This window comes from Crassostrea angulata, chromosome 10 (genome assembly GCF_025612915.1).
Source record: "Crassostrea angulata isolate pt1a10 chromosome 10, ASM2561291v2, whole genome shotgun sequence".
NCBI classification, from domain to species: Eukaryota; Metazoa; Mollusca; class Bivalvia; order Ostreida; family Ostreidae; genus Magallana; species Magallana angulata.
The window spans coordinates 46,683,789-46,705,314 of NC_069120.1; the positions used below are offsets into that span (position 1 = coordinate 46,683,789).

At 32.7% G+C, this 21,526-nt stretch overlaps 3 protein-coding genes and 1 pseudogene across 4 annotated transcripts; all 4 read left to right on the forward strand.

Moving 5' to 3' along the window:
- Positions 1–2,044: 2,044 nt before the first annotated feature.
- On the forward strand, positions 2,045–4,953 carry LOC128167076 (prostaglandin E2 receptor EP4 subtype-like). The gene is made up of 2 exons (XM_052832594.1): positions 2,045–3,191; positions 3,362–4,953. Exons 1-2 carry the CDS (start codon positions 2,427–2,429, stop codon positions 3,650–3,652), a joined length of 1,056 nt encoding a protein of 351 aa, XP_052688554.1. The 5' UTR covers positions 2,045–2,426; the 3' UTR covers positions 3,653–4,953.
- Positions 4,954–7,374: 2,421 nt separating this feature from the next.
- Positions 7,375–8,406, forward strand: LOC128166005 (prostaglandin E2 receptor EP4 subtype-like; annotated as a pseudogene).
- A 3,698-nt stretch (positions 8,407–12,104) lies between these two features.
- LOC128164403 (prostaglandin E2 receptor EP4 subtype-like) lies at positions 12,105–16,534 on the forward strand. Of its 2 annotated transcripts, XR_008240935.1 has the most exons (3): positions 12,105–13,366; positions 13,473–14,871; positions 16,225–16,534. XR_008240935.1 is itself a non-coding variant. In XM_052828200.1 (2 exons), the coding sequence occupies exons 1-2, from the start codon at positions 12,605–12,607 to the stop codon at positions 13,758–13,760; spliced, it is 1,050 nt and encodes a 349-aa protein (XP_052684160.1). In that variant the 5' UTR covers positions 12,105–12,604; the 3' UTR covers positions 13,761–14,932. The 2 variants fall into 2 exon arrangements, 1 of the variants encoding a protein (XP_052684160.1); XM_052828200.1 differs by lacking the exon at positions 16,225–16,534 and having other exon boundaries at positions 13,473–14,932.
- A 1,271-nt stretch (positions 16,535–17,805) lies between these two features.
- LOC128164402 (prostaglandin E2 receptor EP4 subtype-like) lies at positions 17,806–19,289 on the forward strand. Its single transcript, XM_052828199.1, has 2 exons — positions 17,806–18,612; positions 18,719–19,289. Exons 1-2 carry the CDS (start codon positions 17,851–17,853, stop codon positions 19,004–19,006), a joined length of 1,050 nt encoding a protein of 349 aa, XP_052684159.1. The 5' UTR covers positions 17,806–17,850; the 3' UTR covers positions 19,007–19,289.
- The last annotated feature ends 2,237 nt before the right edge of the window (positions 19,290–21,526 follow it).

Consider the following 21,526-nt stretch of genomic DNA (forward strand, 5'->3'; position numbering starts at 1 on the left):
TTTCGTCTTTGTTTACGTATCTCGACTCAATACGTAGGTATGGATGCAAGTAACAAATCTCTTGAGTCTCGCCAAACCATATGCGGTACTCTAAACGTGTCTTCAAACCTTAGGACACCGTAAATTACGAGTAAAAAGTCGGCCATTTTTGGCACAGCACCACGGGTAAAAACATTAGAGAGCATTATGGGACGTAGACCAAAAAAATTTTGTTTGATGAACTGTAGGTTTAGCTCGTTCTTTTTCCGCGAACACTGGTTCTTAGAGCTCGCTTCGCAGTGCCCGCGAGCGGCGCTCGCTATTAACCCAACAAAAACATAAAATGCTAAACAGATTTAGAAAATAATTTTCCACGGGTGTCAAGTAGATTCACCGTTAAGGTTTAAATTCATTATTTTTGCAGGTAAGGTGTAATCCGGATAATGAAAGATTTCTTCAAATTTGAAATAAGTGATGAATGTGAGTTTCATATAATGAAGTCAAGTTTGTCTCAATAAACGTTCTGATGTGATTTGTGATTAAAAGTATTAATAATCGAGAGGAAAAATTTTGATCCGTGATTTTTGAAAATGAACCTTAGAAATACAATATTAAGTTATTAACGTATAATATTTCATCTTCCCCTGCTGTATCGCGCTATCTGTGTCATTTCTGTTTTACATATCTCCGCCCATTATTATAATTATTAGACATCTTTTGAATCCATTAATTTTAAGAAGAAACGCCTTGAGGTTAGATATGATATTATTGTTTTTTTTGATAAAGGTATATTTTATTTTGTTTAAAAGTTGAAACTAGTGATGAAATACATAATAATAATATACCCACAGTCAATGGCGGTCAGTTGAGTAGCATATGGCCATATTTGCCACCCGCCCCCTTCCCTGAATAAACACTAGCTCTTCAAACCTGCCCCATGAGCAGTAAACTGTGGACATTATAACAATTTATAATTAATTCCCAGGCAATCATTTTGGGTGTAAGCCAGCGCACTCGGATTTTTTAAATTTTTTTCGTATCTTTTTAATTTTTTTTTCTGGCAAGTTGATAACTTACTTTGAAAATAGATTTGAAGGATTTGGCTTAAACACTTAAGACCTCGATTTTTTTTACTATCAGTGCTAGGAAGTATGCTCGAATGTTTAATAGTTTAAAACGTTATAAACACAGTGTGATAGCCGTGCAATGCTACCTAACTCTCTTATTTTGGATAATAAATTTTTTAAATGATCTATTGGGTTTAAAATTAATAATTATGTATATGCTGAGAGATCCAGACGCACAAGTTATGCATCCTTCCCAGAGAGAAACAATTGTTTGGTCAATTCGGTTTTGTATGTTTGTTAGGGTTTTTTTTCAATAGCACTGTACTTTATTTAAAAGATATATCCCATATGCACATGTCTTATGTCTAAAATTACATTTATACAATCACCGAGTTTTTGCAGCCCACAATCCCTACATAGAGATTGAAATTTTGTTCTGCGACAGCAGTGGAGTGATCTGATCCACAGTCAGGTTTTTTTGTCAAAATCAACCACACATTTGAGATAATTTTAGACTTGATTAAGGATTTCGAGGGTCGTGGACATTTTCAGACTGTAATAATCTCTTTCAAAAGAAGAACTTCATATAAATACCTAAGAAAATAAGGTACAATATATAGATTTTGTCTTTACTTCATTATAAGTTATAGCATGACATTTTATATTTTTTTTAGGAATTTCTGATGACCTGTAAAATTACATGCATCTAGAAATCATTTGATGAAGCAAAGTATTAATCAGTTTTTGAGATTGTTCTTGGACAATCAGTCAGTTTTCTACCTTTTATTATCAATACATAAAAGTTTCATTAAAGTAATGCGTCCACAGCAAAATTCACACTTATGTCAAAGGAATGTATGATATGTACAATATCTTATTTGTCCCATCTCTTCACTATCAAAGATCTCGTGCGTCTTGTTAGGACAACTTTTTACATAGTTTAATAAATCAAGTCATCCGGAAAAGTGAAACATCTAAGTTTATTTCGTCTCATTAAAAATGAATGTTTTTGTGGCGGAAAATACAGCACTTGACCGATTGTTTTCTGTTAGAACCTATTCACCATGTAATAAAACATGACAGTATCTAAATCTTCAAAACAGTTACATTATTCATCATAATATAACAAAACTGAATGGTTTAATTTGTTTTACATTTATTAGTCCCACTTCCTGAGTCAAGCTGACACATAATGCATCCCCCTGAAACCACAATATCGTCGATTATTACTGCCTTTTTGGCACACAGAATATTTCTTAAACAACCTCCTTTTTAATCTGATCACCGTACAATAATACCCTACATATATAATGCATGTAAGCGTTTCTACCAATACATAAAAAGCGTGTGTATGGGAACACACCTCGATCTTTAGCTAGAATGGGTCAGAGCACTGTAATTTATGCACCAACTGCCTCAAACACTACCAACGACACTGCAAAGTTGGAATCAACTATCCCACCCGTTCTGCAGTTTCTGTTTGGGGTTACAGGTAATATAATTGCCTTTATTGTACTTTTCTCCTCTAGAAAGAAACATAAGTGGAAGCCGTTTTACAGACTTGTCGCTGGGTTAGCTTTGACTGATGGTGGAGGAATTTCATTAATATATCCAACAGTTTTGGTTAGATATGCATCGAATTTCACCTACGATTTTCCAAAACCTCTCTGTAACTACAGTTCCTTTATGTTTATATTCCTGCTGACATCGTCTGCGATGATAGTTTGCGCAATGTCTTTCGATCGTTTCATGGCTATCCTGTATCCCTTACGCTACAATACAGGTAGAAAGAAATATCGAGCTAACATCACCTTAGCACTGATTTGGATTACTGCGGCCTTCGTTTCAAGCTTGCCACTGATGGGTCTTGGATCTAACATATTATACTATCCGGGATCCTGGTGCTTTTTGAACTTTGTCAGTACATCTACCGTGGACAGGATCAACTCTTTTATTTACTCTTTGCTGGGACTGATGATTCTGTTTTCAACAATTTTCTTTAATGGAAGTGTGGTCTTCTCACTTTGCAAGAATCAAATCAAAAACAAGGTTTCTCCGAAAACAAGAAAGCGAAGCGACATCTTTAATGCCATATTCTTGCTTGTATTAGTTTCAGTCTTTGCAGCTTGTTGGGCTCCACTTATGGTAAATATAGAAGACCTCTCTCTCTCTCTGTCTCTCTCTGTCTCTCTCTCTCTCACACACACAGACACACACACATAATAATATTAATAACCAAAGAATGTTTCTTTGGGTTTTTCACCTTACTGTGTTATTAATAATTGGTTTCCCTCATAATATCATATGTTCTTTAGGTTGTCATTTTTGGAAATGCCACCAAATTGATTTTTGAGGATGATTCCGTTGACCTTTTAGCAGTTCGACTAAGCATCACAAATTCAATCGTGGACCCTTGGATTTACATCTTACTCCGGAGGGAACACTTAATTGCAATCACGCGGAAATTTGAAAATATGTTTGGTAAAATCAGTTTTGCAGCTAGCAGTAGTCATGATGTCATACCATCAACAGATGCACGTCAAAAAAGTTTGGAAAATACGATGTCGTCAGGCAAAACACTTTCTACGGACAATTTAACCAATTAATAAAAATTCATTCTTTTAATATAGATAAATTTTATTTTGTAACGTTTTCACATGAGTACAAATGATGGAACATGTTTTTTATTTTACTTTTGGTTGCAAAAAATATACATCTTAGAGAATAATTTTAATGTTCAGCTTTATATGATACTGGTATAATATTTCCGAACAATCTTGTACAGTAAAAGGTGTCATTTTTGTATTATTTAATGAATAAGGAATCATTCTTTGAGTATTGTGAGATGATGATTTCGGTCGGGGCGTGGTAAAATCCAATAAAGTCCAAAGGGCTTCATGATAGATTTGAGCACGCTCCGACCGAAATTATCACCTCATAATATTCAAAGAATGATTCCTTCTTATATTATTTCCAAATTGTACACTTTCAAACAACATTATTTTAAATCCACTATTTCTATGTAGCACATGCTTGTATTGCTACGCGGCGAAGCCAATACCGTTTTGGTTATGCTATAAGATAGGCCCATTTTTGTGTCACTCATGTTTTATGAAGTTACTTGGTTAAAGAGTTCGAAATTTATTCGTAATGTTATCACAGACAAAGACAGTTTATTATGTAAATATAAACGTTTTAATACACACATTTATCACATTGTTCGATTTCAGCTTTTTCAGCGTTCACAGGCGTTACTGCTTTTTTTAATCTTTTAAAACATTAAGCAATAATGTTTTAGCTTGTGTAATAATGTGCTACATTTTCTTCATGCATTATGTGTGTTATATCTGTAAATCAAAGTCGACGATCGCGAATAAAAAGCTGTTTATAAAAAATTTGCACGAATTTCTTTTAAACTTCGTTATTGTCAGGCTAAGATTTATTATTTAGAATTTCCAATGTTTTCATTCACAGGTTTTTTTTTCACAATTTATCGAAGTGAATTTGAAACAATTACCATAACATGTTATAAAATCAGAACAAGAAACTACGGGTGAATTACAGTTACTGTATAATATTGGTACATTAAAAGACACTGAGTATTTTATGCAACAATTTCTCATGTATGTGTGTGTGTGATAAATCTCATAAAAGAGAGAGAATAGAAAACAAAACTGGTCAGATAAATCTTAAAAACTGTTTTTAAAAATTGGATATGTTAGCTATTTATCAGTGTTTACCCTATTTTTCGGTCGTCTTTGTGTCAGCGCGGGAGTTCAAGCCTCGGTGGGGGCGGAGGTGGAGCTCCAACAAAAGTGAGGTAAATGTCAATTTAAGAGTTATTGCAATGTTTGTGTTTGTGTGTGTATATATATATATATATATATATATATATATATATATATATATATATATATATATATATATATATATATATATATATATATATATATATGAAGAACGGTAATCTAGGTTCGTGATTGAATTTGTATTGCATTTTCTAGAAAAGATATGTACTCTTTGCGTTTGGATAAATAAGTAAGACATTTCATTTTGTTTAGTTTGTGAGTGTGATGCATTTCATTTGGTAAGTAAAAGGGGCATGGTCACGATTTTGGTCAAAAATTATTTATCCAATTTTAATATTTACAATGCTTTAGAACGGCATTTTAAATAGGCAACCGAAATTTGAGTATCATTTGTTGAGTTATAAGCGAGTTTCAGAGCTTGAAATTCTTCGCTATGTAAACAAAGCGCTTGTTTACATTTTGAACGTTGAAGTAAAAATTTCAGTTTTAAACCTTAAACCAAAGTGTTAAGGAGGCTGGGGGTCATTTCTCCAAAATTCACCAAATTTGCAGAAATGTTTCTTATAACCTTAATATATTTTTTGATGTAAAAGAACACTTCACAATCATCGTTAATTTTATCATTTATTGCAACTGAAAAAATTGCACATTATGTAAAGAAAAAAATTATGAAAAATATATGAAATATTAATAAAGGCAAAAAACACAAAAAATTAACACAATAACAAAAACTTAACATTATTTGTTATGAAGAAAAATATCACAATTTTACCAAAAATATATTTGTCACACAAATGCAAATATACAAAGAAAAAAAGTAGCCACAAGATTATATCAAAATTTTAACATGATAATAATTAATACATGTGTAATAAAGATTGAGCATTAAAAGGATTTTCGATGGTGAAATTAAAAAAAAAAAAAAAAAAAGGAAATATTTGAACAAAATATTTGAAGTTTTAAAAGTTACCTCCCTTTGAAAAGTTAAAAAGGTGCTGAAAAACAGCTTAAATGATTTTTTGGCATCTTGTATCCCTTGGTTACCCTCAAATGACTCTTTAAATAATGCTTCAATACCATCATATCCATTTTTTCAAAAGACAATTTCAGTACAATGTAAGAGTTATAAAACCTTAAAGTGAAAATCTTTTTTTTTTGTAAAGATAAAAACGCTTTAATATGGCAGCCACCCCCAGCCTCGTTAAACGTTAGGAACCGTTTATCTATGCCTAAAATAAATAAACAGATAGACAAATAAGCTGGAAAAAGATTTTTTACTGATATATTGAACCTATGTAAACAAAAACAGGGCACGAGCCTTGTTTACATGACAAAAAATTTTGAGCCCTGTATTTTGCTTATAACTCTACGAATGACTCTCAAAATTAATTTGATCATTAGAAATGCATTTCTGAAGCATTGTAAATAATAAAAATAAAATTTGACCAAAATTGTGACCATGCCCCTTTAATATACCCGGTAAGTTAGCAGACATACTGCGTTTGCCGTTGCTCGCTCACTACTTTTTTCTCCTTGATTTGCGATACATGTATAGCAGTCTGCGTTGCCTGGCTACAGAGTCAACCCAGGTTAAGATTTAATATTTTACTTAGGAACAGTATATGTCGTTCCTGTTGGCTCAGAATGTTCAAACACGTAATCCGGAACAGGAAGCTAACACTTTATCATACTACGAGCACAGGAAAGGAGGAAGGATGTGTGTAGGCATTTTTGGATGCAAATAGTAATACTTTATTAAGCTTTGTATGATAATGATATGTGTTGACCGGAATTTCAAAATTTCCGGGATTTCAAATTAGTAAACACTATAATAGTGTACAATAGATTAACACAGGATTTCGACCTACTCAATACGCCTGTTTAAATTTGAAATACTACAGACTTATTATACCATCACAACGTTGATGATTTTTGAAAGTTTTATTTAATATGCAATAATAAGTATCATTTCAATTGAGCAAAACTATTTTATAACATATTTTGAAGTATTTAAACATATAATGTCAAATTAATCAAGGCTTATAGACAGTATTAGTTTTTTGTCGAAAACAAAGTAGCAACATGGTAATTATGATTCATTTGCAAATTAAAGTAAATTGAAATTATATTAACCTAAATAGATGTTACAAAATTTAAATTTGGTTCGTATAAAAAAAATTCAGATACTCAAAATAAGAACCCTTTTATCTTTTGCTTTTTGACCCCCGCAGTTCTGCAATTTGTTTTTGAGTGTTTGTTACTTAAATGCTTTCGTTTTAAAACAATTTTCGTAGTACTAAATGTTAAACAAGCATTACAGACAATATCTTTATCCTATCTTATTTTTGTTGAAAACAAAGAAGTGATGAGGTAATTATGATTCACTACGAAAGGAAATTTGAAAATGTAAACACTTATAATAATGGTGACAGATATAGGAAAAAGCCAATTTGGCTTCATATAAAACAGTTCTTTGTTATGAAGGTGTTGGTATTCAACACCATTGCCCTTGTAACCTAATGGATCTTGCAATCAAATTTGAAATCCCCTCGGCTTCTAACAGCACCGAGGTCTCTTCTCTCTCTCGCCCTTCGACGCCCACAATTCTGCAATTTGTTTTTGGTGTTCTGGGTAACCTGATTGCCATTATTGTATTCATCACTGCTAGAAAGAATCAAAAAATGGAAACCGTTTTACAGACTAGTTTTCGGTATAACCTATCTGGTGGTTTGGGGATTTTGTTGATTTTCCCAACAATATTTCTTCGATTTGCTCCAAATTTTATGTTCGATTTTCGTATCTGCGCGTACAACTTTTTCATGTTCATATTCATATTGACATCATCTGCAATGATTGTCTGCGCAATGTCTTTTGACCGTTTTATGGCTATTCTGTATTTGTATCGCTACATTGGGATTGTAAAGAACAATCAAGCGCAGTGGTATGGATTACCTGTGCTTTCCTTTCAAGTTTACCACTGATGGGCTTACTATCAAGTTTGCTTTATGAAACTGGTTCAGTTTGTTTTTTAAATTTCATTAGTACATTAACCTTAGATCGAATTAACTCTTTCGTTTACTCGCTAATAGGACTGTTTATTCTCCTTTCAACAATTATCTTTAATATGTGTGTGGTCATATCACTTTGTAAAAATATCGTTACAACCAACGCAGTTTCACAGAAAAGCAGGAAAAAAAGCAACACATTCAATGTTGTTTTCCTGCTGGTAAAAGTTTGACCTTTGCAACATGTTGGATTCCACTTATGTTATAGAACTTTTTTTCCAATCTAATTTCTAAATATTCCCCTCTTTGTCGAATAAGTGTCCCTTGTTTGATTCCTTTGTACTGTTACTTGATATTTTTGTACTTCAGATTGTTATATTTGGACATGCAACGGCGTTGTTTTCTGATGTTGGCACGTTAGAATTGTTTGCCGTCACAAACTCTATTATCTATCCCTGGATCTATATCCTGTTTCGAAAATAAAATATTTTTGTGATCACCGGGAAACTTCTGCGGCATCAACAAGGTTACAAGCAGCAGTGTTAATATAATAACGTCACGCCACCGTGAGATGCACAGACGCAAAGCTATATGACAACACGTCTGCAAGAACAGAGCCTTCAATTGATATAACCAATCAGACTTAAGTCACTTGCAAGCAATGCTTCCTAGTCTCAAATCCGCGCTCTATGGCATTATAAAGAAACAGAAGTGATATAATTATTATTTCATTTATTTTTGATTTTCTGATTTCTTATAATAAGCTATTGGACAACCAAAATAATTTTTCGAAAGAATAAAGACCGACAAAGGTTACAAAACAGTTACAAACTATTGTGCAATCGCTTTATAGAATTTAAGTGTCTGTCTTCATGTAACAATAACAAAAATAGAAAGGACAACTGCTTTTAGCGCCGGATTTTGGCGGTTTTTTCCGGTCGCTTCTGTTGTGGTTATCTCTTAACCAATTTCGTACGTTTGTTTATTTTGTAAAGAGTCTCGTCGATTAACGTAACAAAAATAAAGATCTTAGACTGTGATACTATAAACTTATTTTATTTTTTTCTCCTTATAACTTTCTAAATAAATTTTTTCTTATATGCCCTTGATTTAACATAAGATTGATATTAATATGCATGAGAGGTGAAGCTGATATTATCATTATTATTATCAGAATGGAACTAAAATTACACTAGCATGAATATCAATGCCATGTATTAAAACAATATTTGATCACTCTTTTACCATAGCCCTATCTATCCTTTATGGCACAGATATAATATTTTCTGATGTTTCAACAATAAAGATCACACCCATATAAGACAGAAACCTTTTAAATCAATGGTTGTCAGCAAAACGTGTTTGAAAACGTCGTGTTAGTTAGCACATAATACCGGTATGTAACCCTATATGTTATGTGATGGAATTAAGTATTCACAAAATCACCTGAGGTGAGAAATCGCGTGGTCAATTATAATTCTCAAAATCATTTTACCCTTCGTTATAACACAGAAAGCGAAAGTAAAAAGAAGTAGCTTTTTTCTCTTTTAAAGTTAAAACCATGAGCGCGTTTTCGTCAATAATTAATTTCCCATTGACACAACCTAGATAATGCAAATATACAACTACTGTTATATGAAAAACAAAAGACAAACATGCGCTGACTATGTGTGAAATCAGTATAAAAGTCGGCGTCCTTATTATCGTATGGAGATTCCAGATATCGTGAAGACCCCCGCCTATGAAAACAGATTCGTACTTGGTAACTACATACTTTTATCTAATGTAATTACGTTAAGTTTGAATGTTGACCATTCCTGCAATTGTAAGAAAAATATTTTTTTTAAAAGTTTGTTTTCTCGTATATATATTGCATTTTATTTTGTGTCAAATGGCTTTGTGTCCATGTTTATAACCCTTGTAAGTTCGAATAACTTTTTTTTCTCATTTCTCTCCTTTTCTTATTTTATAAATGAATCTTATTTAAAAAAAATACATATTCCTTTTTGATAATTTTAGAATTAAACAATCGAAAAATATCTGGCAAATCCATTAGTTATCCTTTAATTTGATTCAAGTTCAGAGAGAGAATAAAATAGCCTTTACCAACTTGCAATGCATGAAATTTGACCAAACAAGTTAAAGCTGCTTGGTCCGATTTTTTTGTAATTACAGTATCAACATTTTTTCCATACAAATCATTTATCTTAGAAAGTTATGGACTTTCTCCTATTTACACCAGCAGAATCAGTCTCCTTTCAAAGTTTGAAATATTCAAAGTAAATAAAAATAATTTCTCTTTGGGCAAACGAAAAAACAAACCAAAATGCATCACGGGAATGTTTAGAAAAGGAAACCGCTTGGTTTCTTCCCCCGAATGATTGGGGTTATTCAACCCGCATGCTATGCATCGATTGTAAAGAAAGCAGACTTTGGAAATATTAGCAAACAAAACGTACACATATCAATTTGTAATTTGTCTGATCATTTCGAACTTTATTTAAAGCGATGTCAAAGTCGTAATACAACCATACCCGTCTCGTCGTCAGGGGTGAAATTTAATATGAGGCGAAATAACGCGGTACCTTTTAATATCGTTTGTTTTGTAAGCAAATTTTGTACGTATTTTTCTTCATTGAAATTTGGCATAATTGACGGGTAAAACTACTGCAATGTCTATTATTATACATATACTAAGCATAGCCATCGTTTATAAGCGTGCATAAAATTTGATATAAAATCGGACCAAGCAGCTTTAAAATCTTTTCGGAGTTTGTCAAATAGGATAGAAAGAATCTTTACAATGTTATTCATCAAACTGGTTTTTATTAAAAACATTGCCTTGAGAGATAAATCATTGCTATGCATGATAAAAATTAAACGTAACTTTTTCTTGCAAATGGTTTTAAAACAATTTACTAATTAATGGAATGCATTGAAAATGGGGTGATCTTATTGGTTTCATAAAAAAGGAAGATTATTTAATCCCTTAAGCAAACTTAAGTATGCCATTATCCGTGTGTTAATGCTCTTACAATATAGAGTTATGTAACGATATAGTTATTGAAATTTAAATGCAAATATATTCAAAAAATTAGTCTTTGACATTTCAGTTTTAGAAATTATTATCAGAGCATCACAGTCCTTCCCACATTTTACCTTGAAGAAGGCGGTGAAATTGTAACGACAACACAATTGCAACTTCAAATACATAACGCATGTAAGCTTTGACCAAACAACATCTAAAAAGCAAATGTTGAAAAAACTTCGTAGTGTAGATAGAATGAATCAAAACTCTAAAGTTTATGTATCAACTGCCTCAAACGCTTTTAAAGACACTGCAAAGTAAGTATCAACTATCCCACCAGTTCTGAAGGTTTTTTTTAAAGTAATATGTAATCTAGTTGCAGTTATTGTACTTATTTCTTCTAGAAAGAAACATATATTAAAACCGTTTCAAAGAATGGTCGCTTTTTAAGTTAATACTGACATCATCACTGATTGTTGTTTGCGCACTGTCTTGTAATCGTTTTATGGTCATTCTTTATCTCTTTCGCTACCATACGATTATAAAGAGATCACGTTATCACTGATATTCGATTACCGCTGCTTTCATTAAAAGCTTGCAAATGATGGGGCCTGGGTCCAGCTTATTATATTATCCAGGTCACTTGTGTTCTCTTAACTGTTTCAATTTATCTAGCTTTGACAGGGTCAATTCATTCTCTCTGCTCGGAATGATATTCATATCTTCAACAATTTTCTTTAATGAAAGTGTGATCAATTTCACTCTAGAGGAATCAATATATGTTTTTTATTCCTGTTCCTGTTGGCTCAGAGGTGAATGTTCAAACCCGTAATCCGAAACAGGAAGCTGACGCTTTATAATACTACGAGCACAGGAAAGGAGGAGAGATGTGTGTGGGCATTTTTGGAGGCAACTGTGGTAATAGAGACATAAATTAGTAATACTTTATTAAGCTTTGTATGATAATGATATGTGTTGACCGGAATTTCAAAATTTCCAGGATTTCAAATTAGTAAACTCTAAAACAGTGTACAATAGATGAACATAGAATATCCGAGTTTTTTCGACCTACTCAATATGCTTATTTAATTTGAAGTACTAGAGACTTATCATATCATCACAACGTTGATGATTTTTGAAAGTTTTATTTAATATGCAATAATAAGTATCATTTCAACAGAGCAAAACTATTTTATAACATATTTTGAAGTGTTAAAACATATAATGTCAAATTAGTCAACTGAAGGCTTATAGACACTACTAGTTTTTTGTCGAAAGCAAAGTAGCAAAATTGTAGTTATGATTCATTTGTAAAAGGAAATTGAAATTGTATATTACAAAATTTGTATTTTGGAACGTATAAAACAGTTCAGATACTCAAAATAAGAACCCTTTTATCTCTCGATTTTTTACCCCCGCATTTCTGCAATTTGTTTTTGAGTGTTTGTTACTTAAATGCTTTCGTTTTAAAACAATTTTCGTGGTACTAAATGTTAGACAAGCATTACAGACAATATCTTTATCCTATCTTATTTTTGTTGAAAACAAAGAAGTGATGAGGTAATTATGATTCACTACAAAAGGAAATTTGATAATGTAAACACTTAAATAAACAGGTGACAGATATAGGAAAAAGCCAATTTGGCTTCATATAAAACTGGTTGTTTTTTTTTGTTATGAAGGCGTGGTATTCAACACCATTGCCCTTGTAACATAATGGATCTTACAATGAAATTTGAAATCACCTCGGCTTCTAACAGCACCGAGGTCTCTTCTCTCTCTCGCTCTTCGACACCTGCAGTTCTGCAATTTGTTTTTGGAGTGCTGGGTAACCTGATTGCCATTGTTGTACTTATCACTGCTAGAAAGAAACACAAATGGAGACCGTTTTACAGACTAGTTTTCGGTTTAACCTTAACTGATGGTTTGGGGATTTTGCTGATTTTCCCAACAATATTTCTTCGATTTGCTCCAAATTTCATGTTCGATTTTCGTATCTGTGCGTACAAGTCTTTCATGTTCATATTCTTATTAACATCATCTGCAATGATTGTCTGCGCAATGTCTTTTGACCGTTTTATGGCTATTCTGTATCCGTATCGCTACAATGGGATTGTGAAGATCAATCAAGCAAATATCACGTTAGCAGTGGTATGGATTACCTGTGCCTTCCTTTCAAGTTTGCCACTGCTGGGCTTACGATCAAGTTTGCTATATGATACTGGTTCAGTTTGTTTTTTAAATTTCATCAGTACATCAACCGTAGTTAGAATTTACTCTTTCGTTTACTCGCTAATAGGACTGTTTATTCTCCTTTCAACAATTATCTTTAATATGTGTGTGGTAATATCACTTTGTAAAAATATCGTAACAACCAACACAGTTTCACAGAAAAGCAGGAAAAAAGGCAACACATTCAATGTTGTTTTTCTGCTGGTAATAGTTTTGACCTTTGCGACATGCTGGACTCCACTTATGGTAAAGAACTTTTTTCCAATCTATTTTCCAAATTTTCACGTCTTTGTCGAATAAGTGTCCCTTGTTTGATTCCTTTGTACAGTTACTTGATATTTTTATACTTCAGATTGTTATATTTGGACATGCAACGGCTTTGTTTTCTGATGTTGGCACGTTAGAATTGTTTGCCGTCCGTATAGGAGTCACAAACTCTATTATCGATCCCTGGATCTATATCCTGTTTCGGAAAGAAAATATTTTTGCGATCACCCGGAAACTCGGAACCTTCTGCGACATAAGCAAGGTTACAAGCAACAGTGTTGATAATAACGTCACGCCACCGACAGATGCACAGACGCAAAGCTATGGCAACACGTCAGCCAGAACAGAACATTCAATTGATATTATCATTTAGACTTAAGTCATGTGCAAGCAATGCTTCCTAGTCTCAAATCTGCGTTCTATGGCATTATAAAGAAGCAGAACTGATATAATTATTATTTCATTTATTTTTGATATTCTGATTTCTTATAATAAGCTTTTGGACAACCAAAATAATTCTAAGAAATAATAAAGACAGACAAAAGTTACAAAACAGTTACAAAATATTGTGCAATCGCTTTGTAGATTTTAAGTGTCTGTCTTCATGTAACAATAACAAAAATAGAAAGGACAACTGCATTTAGCACCGGGTTTTGGGGGGGGGGGGTTTTCGGTCACTTCTGTTGTGGTTATCTCTTAACCTATTTCCACGTTTGTTTATTTTGTAAAGAGTCTCGTCCATTAACGTAACATCAATAAAGATCTTAGACTGTGATATTATAAACTTATTCTATTTTTCTCCTTATAACTTTCTAAATAAAGAGATTTTTTTATATGCCTTTGATTTAACATACGATAGATATTAATATGCATGAGAGGTGGAGCTGACATTATCATTATTATTATCAGAATGGAACTAAAATTAGACTAGCATGAACATCAATGTCATGTATTAAAACATTATTTGATCACTCTTTTACCATAGCCCTTTCTATCCTTTATGGCACAGATATGATATTTACTGATGTATCAACAATAAAGATCACGCCCATATAAGCCAGAAAACCTTTTAAATCAATGGTTGTCAACAAAACGTGTTACAAAACTTCGTGTTAGTTAGCTCATACCATGTAACCTTATACGTCATGTGATGGAATTAAGTATTCACAAAGTCACCTGAGGTGAGATATCACGTGGTAAATTACAATTCTCAACATCATTTTACCCTTCGTTACAACACAGAAAGCGAAAGGAAAAGGAAGTAGTTTTTTCTCTTTTAAACCATGAGCGCGTGTTCGTCAATAATTAATTTCCCATTGACACAACCTAGATAATGCAAATATACAACTACTGATACATGAAGAACAAAAGACAAACATGTGCTGACTATGTGTGAAATCAGTATAAAAGTGGGCGTCCTTATTATCGTATGGAGATTCCAGATATCGTAAAGACTCCCGCCTATGAAAACAGATTCGTACTTGGTTACTACATACTTTTATCTAATGTAATTATGTAAAGTTTGACTGTTGACCATTCCTGCAATAGTAAGAAAAATAATTGTTTTAAAAGTTTGTTTTCTCGTATATATATCGCATTTTATTTTGTGTCAAATGGCTTTGTGTCCATGTTTATAACCCTTGTAAGTTCGAATAACTTTTTTCTCATTTCTCTCCTTTTTAAATTTCATAAATGCATCTTATTAAAAAAATACATATCCCTTTTTGATAAATTTAGAATTAAACAATCGAAAACTATCTGGCAAATCTATTAGTTATCCTTTAATTTGATTCAAGTTCAGAGAGAGAATAAAATAGCCTTTACCAACTTGCAATGCATGAAATTTGACCAAACAAGTTAAAGCTGCTTGGTCCGATTTTTTTGTAATTACAGTATCAACATTTTTTCCATACAAATCATTTATCTTAGAAAGTTATGGACTTTCTCCTATTTACACCAGCAGAATCAGTCTCCTTTCAAAGTTTGAAATATTCAAAGTAAATAAAAATAATTTCTCTTTGGGCAAACGAAAAAACAAACCAAAATGCATCACGGGAATGTTTAGAAAAGGAAACCGCTTGGTTTCTTCCCCCGAATGATTGGGGTTATTCAACCCGCATGCTATGCATCGATTGTAAAGAAAGCAGACTTTGGAAATATTAGCAAACAAAACGTACACATATCAATTTGTAATTTGTCTGATCATTTCGAACTTTATTTAAAGCGATGTCAAAGTCGTAATACAACCATACCCGTCTCGTCGTCAGGGGTGAAATTTAATATGAGGCGAAATAACGCGGTACCTTTTAATATCGTTTGTTTTGTAAGCAAATTTTGTACGTATTTTTCTTCATTGAAATTTGGCATAATTGACGGGTAAAACTACTGCAATGTCTATTATTATACATATACTAAGCATAGCCATCGTTTATAAGCGTGCATAAAATTTGATATAAAATCGGACCAAGCAGCTTTAAAATCTTTTCGGAGTTTGTCAAATAGGATAGAAAGAATCTTTACAATGTTATTCATCAAACTGGTTTTTATTAAAAACATTGCCTTGAGAGATAAATCATTGCTATGCATGATAAAAATTAAACGTAACTTTTTCTTGCAAATGGTTTTAAAACAATTTACTAATTAATGGAATGCATTGAAAATGGGGTGATCTTATTGGTTTCATAAAAAAGGAAGATTATTTAATCCCTTAAGCAAACTTAAGTATGCCATTATCCGTGTGTTAATGCTCTTACAATATAGAGTTATGTAACGATATAGTTATTGAAATTTAAATGCAAATATATTCAAAAAATTAGTCTTTGACATTTCAGTTTTAGAAATTATTATCAGAGCATCACAGTCCTTCCCACATTTTACCTTGAAGAAGGCGGTGAAATTGTAACGACAACACAATTGCAACTTCAAATACATAACGCATGTAAGCTTTGACCAAACAACATCTAAAAAGCAAATGTTGAAAAAACTTCGTAGTGTAGATAGAATGAATCAAAACTCTAAAGTTTATGTATCAACTGCCTCAAACGCTTTTAAAGACACTGCAAAGTAAGTATCAACTATCCCACCAGTTCTGAAGGTTTTTTTTAAAGTAATATGTAATCTAGTTGCAGTTATTGTACTTATTTCTTCTAGAAAGAAACATATATTAAAACCGTTTCAAAGAATGGTCGCTTTTTAAGTTAATACTGACATCATCACTGATTGTTGTTTGCGCACTGTCTTGTAATCGTTTTATGGTCATTCTTTATCTCTTTCGCTACCATACGATTATAAAGAGATCACGTTATCACTGATATTCGATTACCGCTGCTTTCATTAAAAGCTTGCAAATGATGGGGCCTGGGTCCAGCTTATTATATTATCCAGGTCACTTGTGTTCTCTTAACTGTTTCAATTTATCTAGCTTTGACAGGGTCAATTCATTCTCTCTGCTCGGAATGATATTCATATCTTCAACAATTTTCTTTAATGAAAGTGTGATCAATTTCACTCTAGAGGAATCAATATATGTTTTTTATTCCTGTTCCTGTTGGCTCAGAGGTGAATGTTCAAACCCGTAATCCGAAACAGGAAGCTGACGCTTTATAATACTACGAGCACAGGAAAGGAGGAGAGATGTGTGTGGGCATTTTTGGAGGCAACTGTGGTAATAGAGACATAAATTAGTAATACTTTATTAAGCTTTGTATGATAATGATATGTGTTGACCGGAATTTCAAAATTTCCAGGATTTCAAATTAGTAAACTCTAAAACAGTGTACAATAGATGAACATAGAATATCCGAGTTTTTTCGACCTACTCAATATGCTTATTTAATTTGAAGTACTAGAGACTTATCATATCATCACAACGTTGATGATTTTTGAAAGTTTTATTTAATATGCAATAATAAGTATCATTTCAACAGAGCAAAACTATTTTATAACATATTTTGAAGTGTTAAAACATATAATGTCAAATTAGTCAACTGAAGGCTTATAGACACTACTAGTTTTTTGTCGAAAGCAAAGTAGCAAAATTGTAGTTATGATTCATTTGTAAAAGGAAATTGAAATTGTATATTACAAAATTTGTATTTTGGAACGTATAAAACAGTTCAGATACTCAAAATAAGAACCCTTTTATCTCTCGATTTTTTACCCCCGCATTTCTGCAATTTGTTTTTGAGTGTTTGTTACTTAAATGCTTTCGTTTTAAAACAATTTTCGTGGTACTAAATGTTAGACAAGCATTACAGACAATATCTTTATCCTATCTTATTTTTGTTGAAAACAAAGAAGTGATGAGGTAATTATGATTCACTACAAAAGGAAATTTGATAATGTAAACACTTAAATAAACAGGTGACAGATATAGGAAAAAGCCAATTTGGCTTCATATAAAACTGGTTGTTTTTTTTTTGTTATGAAGGCGTGGTATTCAACACCATTGCCCTTGTAACATAATGGATCTTACAATGAAATTTGAAATCACCTCGGCTTCTAACAGCACCGAGGTCTCTTCTCTCTCTCGCTCTTCGACACCTGCAGTTCTGCAATTTGTTTTTGGAGTGCTGGGTAACCTGATTGCCATTGTTGTACTTATCACTGCTAGAAAGAAACACAAATGGAGACCGTTTTACAGACTAGTTTTCGGTTTAACCTTAACTGATGGTTTGGGGATTTTGCTGATTTTCCCAACAATATTTCTTCGATTTGCTCCAAATTTCATGTTCGATTTTCGTATCTGTGCGTACAAGTCTTTCATGTTCATATTCTTATTAACATCATCTGCAATGATTGTCTGCGCAATGTCTTTTGACCGTTTTATGGCTATTCTGTATCCGTATCGCTACAATGGGATTGTGAAGATCAATCAAGCAAATATCACGTTAGCAGTGGTATGGATTACCTGTGCCTTCCTTTCAAGTTTGCCACTGCTGGGCTTACGATCAAGTTTGCTATATGATACTGGTTCAGTTTGTTTTTTAAATTTCATCAGTACATCAACCGTAGTTAGAATTTACTCTTTCGTTTACTCGCTAATAGGACTGTTTATTCTCCTTTCAACAATTATCTTTAATATGTGTGTGGTAATATCACTTTGTAAAAATATCGTAACAACCAACACAGTTTCACAGAAAAGCAGGAAAAAAGGCAACACATTCAATGTTGTTTTTCTGCTGGTAATAGTTTTGACCTTTGCGACATGCTGGACTCCACTTATGGTAAAGAACTTTTTTCCAATCTATTTTCCAAATTTTCACGTCTTTGTCGAATAAGTGTCCCTTGTTTGATTCCTTTGTACAGTTACTTGATATTTTTATACTTCAGATTGTTATATTTGGACATGCAACGGCTTTGTTTTCTGATGTTGGCACGTTAGAATTGTTTGCCGTCCGTATAGGAGTCACAAACTCTATTATCGATCCCTGGATCTATATCCTGTTTCGGAAAGAAAATATTTTTGCGATCACCCGGAAACTCGGAACCTTCTGCGACATAAGCAAGGTTACAAGCAACAGTGTTGATAATAACGTCACGCCACCGACAGATGCACAGACGCAAAGCTATGGCAACACGTCAGCCAGAACAGAACATTCAATTGATATTATCATTTAGACTTAAGTCATGTGCAAGCAATGCTTCCTAGTCTCAAATCTGCGTTCTATGGCATTATAAAGAAGCAGAACTGATATAATTATTATTTCATTTATTTTTGATATTCTGATTTCTTATAATAAGCTTTTGGACAACCAAAATAATTCTAAGAAATAATAAAGACAGACAAAAGTTACAAAACAGTTACAAAATATTGTGCAATCGCTTTGTAGATTTTAAGTGTCTGTCTTCATGTAACAATAACAAAAATAGAAAGGACAACTGCATTTAGCACCGGGTTTTGGGGGGGGGGGGGGGGGTTTCGGTCACTTCTGTTGTGGTTATCTCTTAACCTATTTCCACGTTTGTTTATTTTGTAAAGAGTCTCGTCCATTAACGTAACATCAATAAAGATCTTAGACTGTGATATTATAAACTTATTCTATTTTTCTCCTTATAACTTTCTAAATAAAGAGATTTTTTTATATGCCTTTGATTTAACATACGATAGATATTAATATGCATGAGAGGTGGAGCTGACATTATCATTATTATTATCAGAATGGAACTAAAATTAGACTAGCATGAACATCAATGTCATGTATTAAAACATTATTTGATCACTCTTTTACCATAGCCCTTTCTATCCTTTATGGCACAGATATGATATTTACTGATGTATCAACAATAAAGATCACGCCCATATAAGCCAGAAAACCTTTTAAATCAATGGTTGTCAACAAAACGTGTTACAAAACTTCGTGTTAGTTAGCTCATACCATGTAACCTTATACGTCATGTGATGGAATTAAGTATTCACAAAGTCACCTGAGGTGAGATATCACGTGGTAAATTACAATTCTCAACATCATTTTACCCTTCGTTACAACACAGAAAGCGAAAGGAAAAGGAAGTAGTTTTTTCTCTTTTAAACCATGAGCGCGTGTTCGTCAATAATTAATTTCCCATTGACACAACCTAGATAATGCAAATATACAACTACTGATACATGAAGAACAAAAGACAAACATGTGCTGACTATGTGTGAAATCAGTATAAAAGTGGGCGTCCTTATTATCGTATGGAGATTCCAGATATCGTAAAGACTCCCGCCTATGAAAACAGATTCGTACTTGGTTACTACATACTTTTATCTAATGTAATTATGTAAAGTTTGACTGTTGACCATTCCTGCAATAGTAAGAAAAATAATTGTTTTAAAAGTTTGTTTTCTCGTATATATATCGCATTTTATTTTGTGTCAAATGGCTTTGTGTCCATGTTTATAACCCTTGTAAGTTCGAATAACTTTTTTTCTCATTTCTCTCCTTTTTAAATTTCATAAATGCATCTTATTAAAAAAATACATATCCCTTTTTGATAAATTTAGAATTAAACAATCGAAAACTATCTGGCAAATCTATTAGTTATCCTTTAATTTGATTCAAGTTCAGAGTCTCTATTTTTAAGAATTGAATTTGTTAATGTAAATTAAAAAAATTACAATTCTGAATAAGACTTTTTTTTTTAAAAATAATTGATCACTTTTTAGCTCACCTGAGCTGAAAGCTAAAGTGAGCTATTCTGATCACATTTTATCCGTCGTACGTCTGTCCGTCTGTCCGTCCGTCTGTCTGTCCGTCTGTAAACTTTTTACATTTTGAACTTCTTCTCTAAAACCGCTTATCCAATTTCAACCAAATTTGGCAAAAAACATCCTTCTGGGAGGGCAAATATAAAATGCAGAAATAAAAGTCCGATCTGTATTCAAAGCGGAGAAAACCTTGAAACTGTAGAAAAAGGGGGTGCATTTTTAAAAATCTTCTTCTCAAGAACTACTGAGTCCAATTCAACGTAGTTTAGCATAAATTATCCTTATGGGAAGGAAAATATAAATTGCAAAAATTAAGTAATAATTCTGTTTCAAATCTGAGTTATTACGAAAATAATAATAAAGGAAAGGCGTGTTTCAATCAGTTTAATAGCTTCGGGATCGGTATCCGGTAAAATGGGTAGGCAAGACTTGGCCTGGGCAAAACAAAAGATTGGCAGTTATTAATCTTCCAATCTTATTAAAATTTCAGGATATTTGATGGACCTGTATATTTGTATTCGCTGTAAATATTGCTGCAAAATAATGCGTATTTGGAATTGACGATTGCCGATCTGCCCCGGCTTTTATTTTGCCACGGCCCGGGTTAGCATACCCATTTTATCAAGACTCGTATTCGATACTTCTAAAACGAGGTTCTTTGTTTAAAGCAGCCATGACATTATATGAAAAAGGGTCGATATGACTATGATGAATTTGCTTGTTGTGCAACAGTTCGCGTATGAAGGGAAATTTTTGAAACATGCAAAATATATTGGTGCCGATTTTGTGAAGTAAATTGAGGCTAAATATTTCAATGCGTTGACAGTTTTCACACATGACGTTGTTCTTTGCTTGTTCTGATTTTCGTTTCGTTTTCATTATTTACGCTTTGTAACCTGGGAACTATCGTCTGTATTTCGTGATTTTTACGTATCAAATCAAACAGA